The sequence below is a fragment of the Nyctibius grandis genome, chromosome 3, assembly GCF_013368605.1.
Source record: "Nyctibius grandis isolate bNycGra1 chromosome 3, bNycGra1.pri, whole genome shotgun sequence".
Classification (NCBI taxonomy): Eukaryota; Metazoa; Chordata; class Aves; order Nyctibiiformes; family Nyctibiidae; genus Nyctibius; species Nyctibius grandis.
In genome coordinates, this window is record NC_090660.1 from 102,582,598 (window position 1) to 102,594,892 (window position 12,295).

The 12,295-nt window shown below is 40.7% G+C and overlaps 1 protein-coding gene across 5 annotated transcripts in view; it reads right to left on the bottom strand.

The window, feature by feature from the left end:
• MTSS1 (MTSS I-BAR domain containing 1) overlaps positions 1–12,295 on the bottom strand; it is a 139,039-nt gene that overhangs the window by 7,738 nt on the left and 119,006 nt on the right. For all 5 annotated transcript variants that reach the window (XM_068396295.1, XM_068396293.1, XM_068396292.1 and 2 more), the window contains exons 7-10: positions 11,906–12,063; positions 10,610–10,717; positions 9,571–9,668; positions 7,355–7,565 (exon numbers count right to left, since the gene is read on the bottom strand). In XM_068396295.1, the coding sequence (XP_068252396.1) occupies positions 7,355–7,565; positions 9,571–9,668; positions 10,610–10,717; positions 11,906–12,063 (575 nt within the window). The remainder of the gene's footprint in view (positions 1–7,354; positions 7,566–9,570; positions 9,669–10,609; positions 10,718–11,905; positions 12,064–12,295) is intronic.

Genomic DNA, 12,295 nt, shown 5'->3' on the forward strand with positions numbered 1-12,295 from the left:
GCTGAGGGAACCTACGGTCCAAACATGCAATATACCGAGACAACTGATTTATACAGAAAAGCAGATCATCAGTACTTCAGAGACACAAAGCTCAGATTTAAACCACGGAGCAACAAATGTCACTTACATTCACAAGTTCTCGGATATTCTGATCTGCAAAAGTGCTTGTGAAAAGCTCACCCGAGTTCAAATATTATGGAACAGAGAAAGAAGTGATACTTACCAAAGCTGGAGGTTTCCAAAGTGCATTATCTGTATGCATGTGCCTCTGTGGGTAGTATGCATACACCAAAAGCACTCTGATTCAAAACTTTTCTGCCCAGCAGCCAATATGAAGGTACACGTACTCTGCTGAGTGCACAAATGGTGGTCTGTGCTTGCCACCCACCTCCTCTTAACAGCAGAGAGAGAAAACATCAAGGGCTTGGACGGTGAAGGAAGGAAAATGCAGGACACAGAGTGTCCATCAAACACCTCGAACATTTAGCTCCTAGCTAGGAACTTCTCTTCCACTTTTCAGTGCATGCCTGTACATTTGCTGCTGTAAGACCTCTACAATAGCATCTAATTCAACTACAGGCAGGCCAAGGTGAATAACCACGTGGGCCATTTTACCAACTACAATGCTATATGTCTCCTCCTTGAAAGTGTCATCCCCCTCAGCAGGGGTGTCGTGCAGGTCCAGCTGAGTGCTTGGAAATTGTCAAGAATACTGGCAAAGTTGTCAGGACAGTACTGAGCTCTATTCACTGCCAGGAAATTCAGCACTAGCAAGACTAATTTATCCTTTGGTAGTCTGAGACCTGTGAAGCAAGTCCCTCTAAAGATATCCCTGGCATTTCATTTTATGATAGCAGAGAGAATGGCTGAGATTTCCAGAAATGCGCTCTTGTATCAAGTTTGTGTAGCAAAGCCTCAGGTTTCAAGGAATGACATTTTGAAGAGGAAGGGAAATCTCATCTGAAATAAAATTTCATCAGGTAACCTTAGATGAGATCTTGGGGTGAGTTTGCAATAAAAGGACAGCACTGTAGAGTAATTACTGCTAACACCCAGAAGTTGTCTCGCTGCTCACCAGAAGCTACGTACAAAGAACGTATAGCTAAGTGCGTAGGTAAAAGGAGATGTCGGTCTCCTGAGGTCGGACACCACCACCATAAGCATTTGGGTGAAGACTGTTGGAGCTGTTGAGAAGCCAATAAAATATCAGCATCCTGAGCTCATTAGCAAACTGTGGATTTAAATGAAACTTTGCAAAGGCTGTTAAAAAAAAAAAGCATGTAATGTGGTGGATTATTTTATAGAAATAACGCACAACCCCTCTTATGCTGACATGAGATCAGATCTGTGGGTGACCTGTCAAATGTGTTTAGGGTACAAGTAAGCTCAGCTAACAAGGCTTGTATTCGAAGTGCAGTAAGAGCTGAGGTGAACATCAGATCAGAAGAAACTACAACAAATGAGATGTAGCTATTAAGGAGAGACGTGAAAAGTGTGCAGCGGGGTACCCAATGATGCAGTGGCTTGATGTTTCATGGAACTTGTCACATTCTTGATTTAATGCAACTCCTTTTACAGGAGAAAAGCCTCTAAAAATAAGAATACCAACAAACATGAACTGCAGTTGACTCTGCCATCAGTCTTAACTACAGTACACTAAATGGAGATGAGTCTATTTTTAATGTCTTCAGAGAAAAACACATTACAGAAAATTAGCTTTTAGACTAAAACTCCAAGTTCTACCTGGCATTCTAGGTAGCTCAGCAAAAGAAACTGTTTGAAAAGTCCCATGAGAACACACACTAGTGTTACACTTTGCCCGGGGGGGGGGGAGGAAAGGAGAAAAATGTAATTTCAGAAAATGCTTTCTGAAACCTCATGCTTATGGCCAGAAAGGCCCCCCTGGATCTGCATGCTCTGCACACAGCAGGACAGCCAGTGAAGCCTGCGTTCCAAATACCTACGTTTCTGCAGATGCCCTGATGATGACAAGTGAGAATTTGGAGTTTACACCCAATAAGACTATTCCTTTTTACAAGCCAGAAACTTTATGTCAAGCAATTGTAGAAATGGGTCATAAATGAGTTTTATTAGCAATAAAGCTATATGTAACAACTAGATGGAAAAAGGCCAAAAATGCAAATTCTGAAGAGGCAAAAAATTGTTCAATTTATTTGGTGTATGGGGAAAAAAGATTGGAAGTGGTGAACTTCATTTTTGCAATAAAGTGACTCCAAGGTGAAAGAAAGAGGAAAGAAAGGACTCTCCCACTAACTCAGCGTGGCCATTCTCAACAGGCAAAGCTAGACAAAGGGTAAAGCAAGATGCCATGGGGAAAACACCTTGGTAGCTGAAGGAAACAGTCTCCTCATCTTGAGAAACTTGCATGGCACAGGGAGGGGGAGCCTCTGGTCTTGCTAAAAAAGGATTACAACAGTGAGAAAACGAAGGAGAGGGAGGCAGAAGAATACTGAACTCCTGAAGGAAAAGCGTAAAGAAAACGCAAGCAAGCAGCAGGTCAAAGGCTGCGTGGATCAGACTGCAGAAACAGCCTTGAACGGCTGGACCAGGGTGTGGGAAGCACAGACCACCCTTCGTTTCTTAGCAGAAAGTACACGAGGGGCTGAAAACAGAAACTGCACAGTTAGTGCCTGGGCAAAAAGTCTCCCAGCTTTTGAGTGCTTGTTCTAGATGCACAGCCACCGGCACACGCACCCTGGGAGCACACGCACAGGCAAACATCAGGCAGATCAATTTCTACTCCACAGCCCATGGACTGAAAAACTTGACTATGGGACTTTTTTCAACTTACTTTCGTCAATTCCTTTTTAAAATGACTGTTTAGTTTGAATAATTTTTAAAATTAGTTCTTTCTTTTTAGCTGTTTTAACCCCGGGAGATTTTTTTTCCCCCACAGCTGTGATAATGGTGGTTCTGCTCTGCTCTCAAACCATTTCTTCTGTGAAAAAGCTTAAAGTTAATAGTATCAGCAGAAAGCTAAAACTGTGCTGTGCACAGTAACAACCAGTTCCTCAAATGTGCATTATACATATGTAGCTTGGTATATGGGCCCTCAAACATTGTGCCACAGCTTGGATAGTGTCCTGCTGCTTGGTGTGGTGTATATGAATTCCAGAAAGGATATAAAAAAAAAGCTGCATTTTGGGCTACTGGACCGTATGATTATATTTTCCATCTTGTCCTACTAACCTATAAAAGGACCACAGTTATCTCAGATTACTTGCATCCATTGTTTGCAACATTTTCCATTCAAATATAGTATTGCTTTCTTAACCACCTCCCTTCCTCAACTACTAGACAGAGCTTCCTGGGCAAGGGAAGTCCTAATGAAGAGCTTGGTCCAATGTCTCTCTACAGTCAACGGAAGATGTCTCAGTCACTGTTCAAAAGGTCTTTGGACAGTGACTCAAGGTCACCTCCCCAATTTGCCATATTTCCAGGAACATGTCTCTACTGACCCCTTTTTTCTAGCCAGGGACATACTGTTGGGAAACTTAACTTAAAAAAGGAAGTTTAGGAGAAACAAATATGTGGTGATAATTCACAGATGCATTTCAGTTCTTTGGGGTTTTTTGGTTTTCGGTTTTGGTTTTTTTTTTAAGGTCTGATTTGGGAGCATTTCTTAATTTACATGGAAAACTGAGTAGTTGTAGAAATACATTTTCCATATTCTAACTTCAAGATATTTCAAGCAATGGAGTCTCCTCAAAAGCAGAATCTTTTCAGCTTGCTAATCTGTACAGGCAGAAGCAAGTTCACATTCAGTTTCTCTCTACTTCACTGTTTAGGGAAAATGATTTCCAGAATATTCTAACAATAAAGACTTAGTCCTCTGCTGCTTTACAGCACATCAACAGTTTTTTTCTCTTCCTTCACCTGCTTCTTTCTCTCCCCTTGCTTTCACCCTCACAAAGTCATAAGCAGCCTCTAAAATCCAACTGTATAATTGTTTCCCCCATGTGTGTTCGCTCCAAGTCCAACGGATCCTTCTATTATCATCCCCCTAAATCAAACATAACCATACTACCACCATATCACTTCATCACACATACCCCCAGATCTCAGCTTGCCTGACACACAGGCCAACGTGTGACTTTAGCGGCACCAGCCGTGTTCAGTGCTGCCGTGTTCAGTGCTCATCCCAGAGCTACTCTGTGCTCCCAGCAGCAGGTCTGTCCAAAGGGCTTTACATGGCATCAGTACATGCCATGGGCAACACCGGTCATGCCTGACCTCAAATCTGGCATTTAGAGAAACCCAGAAAGAGACCTGTGATGCTTTTCCAGCTGTTCAGCTATACCCAAATGCACTTGCTTAATTAAGACTAAAGCATTTTACAGTGACCTTTCCACATGTACAGCTGTCTGTTACGGGCTAACGCTTTTAATCCCAGTGACGTTAACAGCAACACTGCAGAGAAGAGATCGTACTAAACCAGTGTAAGGGTAGAGTCTGGTTTTATAATAGCTCTCTTTCTTATCTTCTATGCAGAGTGTGATAACTGTAAAGACTTACTACTCAGCAACTATAGGCTGAAAAGCGGTCTTCGTTTTGCCAGTCATCTCTCTGCTGGTATAGTCTGTATCTTGTTTAAACCTCTACTTATTCCTTGTTTGAGAATTTTTTTCCCCATCTACGATTTTGAATAAATTCAGTGTATTTTTCAGTGACATTTACTTGTCTAAAATGTAGGTGAGAGCATAAAAGCTTCACATAGCTCATCTATTCTCATTCCCATAATATAGGAATTTTATGTAGCCCCCTTCTACTTTTTTTTTAAATCCATTATTAAAAGAAAATGGGCTTTGTTGCCTTCAAAACTACAGCTGCCAGTAGCTGCCACAGCACGTAGCTAGCAAACATCAGCAAAGTGTCCACCTGCGCAAGATATATCGCTTTTAATTTCCTTTGTTGATTCCAGAGCTTGCTTTTCTGCTGTCTCAGTGTCACTATTAGAAACAATGACATCAGTGTTTTAGAAACAGTCAGCAGCTGGTATCGCTGCTCCTCCCCACCCACCACCAAGCCTCAAAAGCACAGTAATACCACAAGGAAAATCTGTCAGTTGGTTAGAGACACACAACATGAAATAAAGCTGTAAATTGAACAGCTTCTCAGTAAGCTCACGATCACAATTATCCGTCAGCACAACACACACATTTTACTTAGTGCTGAACATACAAAGCAAGACACTGAAGCAAAGATGAAGCGGCCAGGCAATGATCTGTTACCTTTTCCTTTGCGTAAAGGTATACAGAACTGGAGACATACAGAGCACATACCTATTGATTGTACCAACACACTACACTTGTCAAGTGAACGCCACACTGCTGCAGCCTTCTACAGCTCATGAATAGCTCAAGTGATGCTTGGATCAGTTTGCAACTTTATGGACAGTTTCTAAAATGAAGTGAAAGCATATGAACTTAGCTGGTGTAAATCAGCATGACTCACATCAACTTTCAGGATGTTCTGCCAGCTGATACCAGCCTAAGTTCTCTCCCCTGCTTAACAGGGAACTTGCAAAGAGAGGCGTTGGTTTTTTTCCATGCTAAGGGCTATTGCAAAGTTACATCCTCATCTGCAAACATAGCATCATCATGTAGATTACTGCCCTTTTATGCAGGTGCAGTGAATACTATGAAAACCAAAGATGATGCTAGCATGTGTAACTGATGTACGTATCTTAAAAGTCAACTTCCTTACCTTGTTACTATTCCAGTTTACTTTATTATTGCTCATTTACTTTTTTGCATTTCACTTAGGTTAGCCATAGCCAATCTAAACAAAACATTCATTTTATTAGTGTGCACAAAGTTCTTCGGGATGTCATCTATAAAAAAATGCTGATATGTCCAGACTGGGGACAGTGCAGAAGATGTATTCATTTGAAAACAAAGCATTTCTAATAAAATGAAAAAGGTAAATTATTTAATATTTAAAAATTGTTGAGCTTCCCTTGAGAACATGTTCCAAGTCTAAATGAACCAGTGTTGTTTCGGATGATACTCTAAAAGTTTCAATGTTCTGCAAAAAGTGAGGGCCTGTGTGCTGCCAAAGATGGTCTAGGAGTAGCTTAAGTGTGCAGGTGACATTTGGTAACCGCTAACACTGAAATTGTTGGCTGTCTGCTGACTGAAGATTAAAGTTATCACTGCCTACAAAACCAACTACTCCCCAACACATGAAAAGGAGTGCAACTACATTTATTAAACTAAAGGACAATCTTCTCCAGTGACCTCAGGGTATATTAAAAATGAGTGATACTCAACAACAGGATATTAGGTCCACTTCAGTTTGTAACTAAGATTTATGATGGGATTTGTAATGTGAGATGGCAGTTCAGCCTTGTTTAAAAATTATTGCAGCTGACATATGATTTGTTTAAAAAAAAAACAAAACGGAAAAAAAAAAATTCAGGTGCTGGAAGATACATGCCATGGAGGCATGAAAACCTCTGCCTGCAGGTGGCCAGCTAGTTTTTATAGGAATGATGCCATGAACAAACAAAGCAGCAACTTCCTTCTGCAGACCAAAAAATGCTCTAGAAAAGTTTGGCTTGTATTAATAGCGAAATCCTCTTAGTTTGACCAGATTCAGGACACTATCCTATATGACTACAATAACACTCATTTCTCATGAGTTCCATAAAGAATTAAAAATACCTCTTATTTTAATGCAGAAACCTTATTTCTGAAAGGTGCTCAACTGAGAGTCAAAAAGACCACGCCTATCCACAGAAAAGGATGTCATAAAACATGGCAAAGCTAATTTCATATGATACCTCTAATGACATTTTGAGTATTCCAGGCCCTTTGTGGGGGGGTAGGCAGGGAGAATAAAAGTACTCTTCCCTGCTGCCAGTATCAATACCAAGGCTGTCAGAAGGCTGTTCTGGCACCGCTATTTGTCCATTAAACAGTAAACAGACACCAGATATTAACAATTTGCAATCTGTGCAGGATATTAACTGGTAACCTCAGTGGGTAAGTTGAATATTTACTCCCCCCTATAAGGTGGGACGTCTTGCTCTTTCTCATCTGTACGTATGTGAAAGTTAGGTATCTAGGCTCCCTCCAGGGCCAGAGTGAAAACCAAATCCCCCATGAGCAACTCATCCCTTTCCTCAGTGCTAACTGCAAAAGCAGCATAAATCACTACAGCTAGAGGCCCAACTTTTAGATGGATGAAGTGCAGCGAGACAAACCTTACCCTCAGTGTTTAACCTGACTCCAAGGTACCCCAAAACCACACCAGATCCTTTTTGTGAAAGGTGAGCCAAGTTACAGAGTCCAGCTCACGCTCAGGTTTTTGTTCTCATGCTTGCACGTACCTGGTTAGGTGCTTCTGGTGGCATAGGGGATGGCGATTTGGACTGGAAAGCATCCTGGGACATGAATCCAGAATCATGGGAGGACACACTGGACAGCCTCATGGGTGCCTGCTGAGGCAGATTGGAGCTGCGATAGCGATAGTGTGAACTAGGTGAGTGCGAGTGCGAGCCACTGGACCGGGAATCACTACTGTTAACGCTGTTCAGACTGCTGTGAGAGACAAAAGGAACAAAGAAAGGAAGGGGGAGAGGAAAAGACACAAGGGTGGGGTGGGGAGAGACCCATATACAGTACAATTAACATTCCACATATCTCTAGCAACAGGCAGCATAAACCGGAAAAGAAAAAACATTGACAAATTAAATTTAAATATATATATATGCACATATATATCAGTAAAGAACCTTAAGCAGCTGCAGTATCCCTTGTGACCAGAGAGAAAATGGCATTTGACCTCGAATTTCACCCAAATGATAATACAGTAACCACTCAGAGTTCAAAGTCAAGCTAGGGACGAAGGGGTTGCTACATGCCCTCTCTAGCATTTGCACAGCACTTGCACAAAAAATGTCTGCTGATGGCTCTCTCCTGTTCCTGACTTACACCTTGTTGCTCTTGCACTGTGGCCCAAAGTTTCAATGGGATCTCTATCAGGGGCATCACAGTTCATCTAAAAGTCTCCCTCTGGGCATGCCGTTGCAGTCAGTCAACAGGCCAACATGTGAGACTTTTGAAAGCATCACCAAAACCCCATGCTTCAGCATACCTGGGCCAAGTTTCACTCACATGAAGGCTTTCTACCAGAAAAAAATCATGTGACAGCATATTGAGTGAAGTCAAACCACTGGGTGTGAAGCTTTAGTTAGTAAGAAAGACGATTAGAGAATTAAAACCCCAAATTAATATCCATGAAGAAAAAATATTTGATTTTTCAAACAAAGAGATTGATTTTTAATCTCCAGTATCCATGAATGACAACAACAACGACATGCCAGCTGCAATGTGGGAGCCTTTGAAGTTTCCTGCTGGGGTGGCTCAGCAGGACTAGCAGGATGCATCAACCTGAAGGCAGCTTCCTACCTTCGTTGGCAGGAGCCCACTGACTAGCTGAAGGGATGGCTCTAAAGGATACATGGGTGAGGACTGCACTTCCTGTTCACAAATGTCATGTACACGGAAGATGTACAAGTCAGCTTGAAGCAGGGGAAAAGGAGCTCTGCCTTATTTCACCCCTACACAACAGTCTGTTGCCATACAGGTTTTACCACACAAGAAGATGAGGTTGATTAGGAACAGATGATGGATTTTTTGTGTTCTTTTGCCATTTTCTTTTACAGCTTCAGGATATTGCATCTTTAAGCCTGTGCTCATTGCTCTAAATATGCATGTTTTCACATATATATATATAAAAGTACTGAAGTTTTTTTTATATATATCTGCATGCAGAGACAAGTAGGTACATAGAAGAAGTCATGTTCACTTGCTCTGACATGCTATAGGTAACTTTGCTCATACACAGGGAACCTGTAGCACATTATTCATAAAGCAAACTAAAAGGTAACCATTCGAGAGCAGCTAGAAAGGTGTTGAGCAGAATACACAATAGGATATCTTCCTTTTCAGTAAAAGGAAAGAGTAAATGTAGACACCAGGGTATGGGGGCAACACGCTAATAAACTGTTTTATGAGAGAAAACAGTTTTTACAGAGAAAGCATAGACAGAATCCAGTGTTTCAACATATTTCAGGACAGCATTAAACAGTCAAAAAAACTTGTATCAAAAAAGCATTTCCATCTACCAGACTGATAGGGCAATTGCCAAGGATGTTTTTCCTTTTCAAACAGTTTAACTTACTGATTAGCAACAGCTACTTAGAATAATCTAAAAAGTCATCACATGAAAAACAGAAAAGGAAGTTATGAATGAACAATCTCAGAGCTTAGATCAGTACAGTCTGCTCTTTGATCTGAAATGGATTCAAGAGAACTGAACCAAAGCATCTTCAAGTTGTCTTGAGTTCAAAAGTTGTTCAGTCATGCCCATCCTTTTTAATATTCCCAGTCACACACTTAAACCGATAAAGACCATGAGGGATTGATTTCATTAAGAGTTGTTATTTAAGATTTAAGTATGCATACAAATCCATACCACAGTCTGAACCGGCCTCCCTTTGCCCCCAAAGAGGTTAAAATTAAATATTACCAGCCTACTTACCTGCAAACACTAGATTTTCTGGACATGGTAGTACTGGGAGAGGATGGAGGAGTCTGATAAGACCAGCTGTAATCAGAACCTTTCAAATCTAAAATTACCTGATGAAAGATAATCAACAGCATCAAGGATGTGGAAAAATTTTTTCCCCTATTAACAGAAAGCATCTGCTTGTCATACAACATTCGTCACCATTACAAACTTTCAGTGTCAACTGACCCAGTCTCAGTTATCTTCCAGAATTACACTGTATATGTTACACAGGAGAGTCAGCTTCATCCTTGGCTTTCCAGGAACTACCATACTCCAACACTAGGGCTGCTATCACAGAAGGAAAGTTCAGATTTGAATGGAAAAATCTTTAAAAAGTAAACTGGAGATTTATTTTATCCAGGCTGTAAGCTGTTTTGGTTTTGGTTTTCTTAAAAAAAAAAAACTATTACAGCCTTAGAGTTTAAAAACTGTCACATTTTAAAAAATTAATCAAAGATCCAATATTCAACCACAGCAGAGCTTCCCTCCTTTACACTTCCAGGTCAACAATAAGGTGATTAAGGTATGACAAGAAAACTAAGTTCACACAGCAGGGTTGGAGAAAAAGGTCGTACCTGGAGTCATTTAATGATACACATTTTCCTATGCATTTTAAGGACAGCATGGGAAAATGTTCAAATGTTAGACTCCATCAAGCTATCTAATCCCAGCAGTCTTGCGACCACATAAAGACAGGGATGCTCAAGTGTAGGGTGAGGAGATGACGCTCATTCCTCAAGTACCCTCACCAGAAACTGGGCATCTTCATATACATCAAAGTGTTACTGCCACCACTTCACACTGGTCTCAACAAATACTTGAGGAGTGCTCAGTACTTCAAAATCAATTTTTTTAAATTGCTTATGTTAAAAATTACCTTGCTGCAGTGAAGCATCTACAAAACATAACATTAAGACACTAAATGCTAGTAGTCAATATTTCTTACACCACAAAAGGAAAACCAGTACAAGCTACAAATAAAAATGTTTTCCAGGTATCAAGAGCTAACCTGTTCACTTGAAGATGGCAATTTGTGTGGATCCATGGTGAGACTTTTCAGGTCATCTGATATGGTTTGTAAATGGGTTATTTCTCCTAGCATGGATATTTCTTCTTCCTGAAAAGACAGAAAAGCAAGGCTAATCACAGCCTTGGTTTTAAAATTCAGACCCATAACACAATACACAACTTTTTTCTTTTTTCTGATGACTGTGGGAATGCCCAGTGGAGCTGCTTTTTCTTTGCCAGTGGAGCTGCTTTTTCTTTGCCCATTAAGCAACCACTGCTTATGAAAGAGGGTTGGAAATATCAGAGTTTTATAACTACTTTAAGATTGCTCTAAGTTCTGAGGCCCAGAAATCTCTTCTCTCATCAACAAGATAAGTCTCAGCCTTCTTTTTGTGACATCTTCAGAAAAAGAGTATCATTTTTGCTGCATTTGGAAAAGATTTAACTCTTCTATGTATACCCACTAATGTGCCCTAAGGATTTTAACCTTGTACCTAAACAGGTGTTAAACCCATACTTTTTGCTAGTTTTTGGAAACTTTGAGATAAAGGCACTATACAGGCACAGAGCATTAATACATCTATGATTCATTCTGGCTCAACCTACATCAATAGCTAACTCAGATGATTCCTGCACCATAAGTTACCATAGCTAAGTTACCCTTAGCTACCATGTTCATTTCATCCAGGTCCTCAGAGTCTGTAATTCATCTCCTCCTGCTCAGCCATCACCTCCCTACTTCTCTAACCACGGTTTTCTGTTGGGACTGATGCTCTTTGTAAACAAGGATTGGGAACATTTTCCCAATACGCTGGAGACCCTTCAGAAACGCATCATGCTTGCACAAAGCCACAAACGATTCATTGCCGGGCTTCAGACAACCTGAGATTATGAAAATATACTTAAACCTTTTCAATGAACTGAAAAAGCTGTCATGTAGGAGGAAAAGAGCTGCCAGAAAACTGCACGCAGACAGCCTGCAATCTGTCAGATAATGTCATTATATACCCAGGGGAGGTCTTGAAACATTTATCAGTCCTAGCACTGGAGTAGAACAAAGAAAGATTTATATTAAAATGTGATGTTAAGAAAAAAAGCAGCGGAAAAACCTGCATTAGCAATGTCTCAGGTCAGTATGCATAGGAAACTCAAGCCCACTTAAGTCTCTGTGCCCATTGTTTTCCCATTAATCATCTTAGAGATTCATTCCTACGACATAACAAGCTACTCTCTTTAGAGGCTTCTGGACACTTATCCAATTTGTGAATTGTACTGACTTAAAATGGAGAGCTCTTACTATCACGGGCCGCAGCATCGAGATGAAGGTACAGAATCGACCACGCTCCTCGATCAGAGCTTTTCTGACAGCTTGCTTCTCTGTTTCTTCAAGCAGCAGGTACTTATCATTGACATCTTGTAAAGCACTATCCAACTGGGGCTGAATGTCACCCCGTCCTGTATGCAGGAAACAATCAAGAGTACATTTTGTCAAAACTGTGGATCTCCACAAAGGACGACCTTTTTTTCAGCCAGCACTGCTGCCAGATTGTGCTTTTGCAATTCAAGTCTGAACCAGCATTTTCCCTTAATTCAAATTAGTTAGGTTTCCCCCCACCAATTAAATCAAGATTTTCATAGCATTGATTTTTTTTTTTCCTTTTGCATAGAATAGAAATCCATCTCAAGT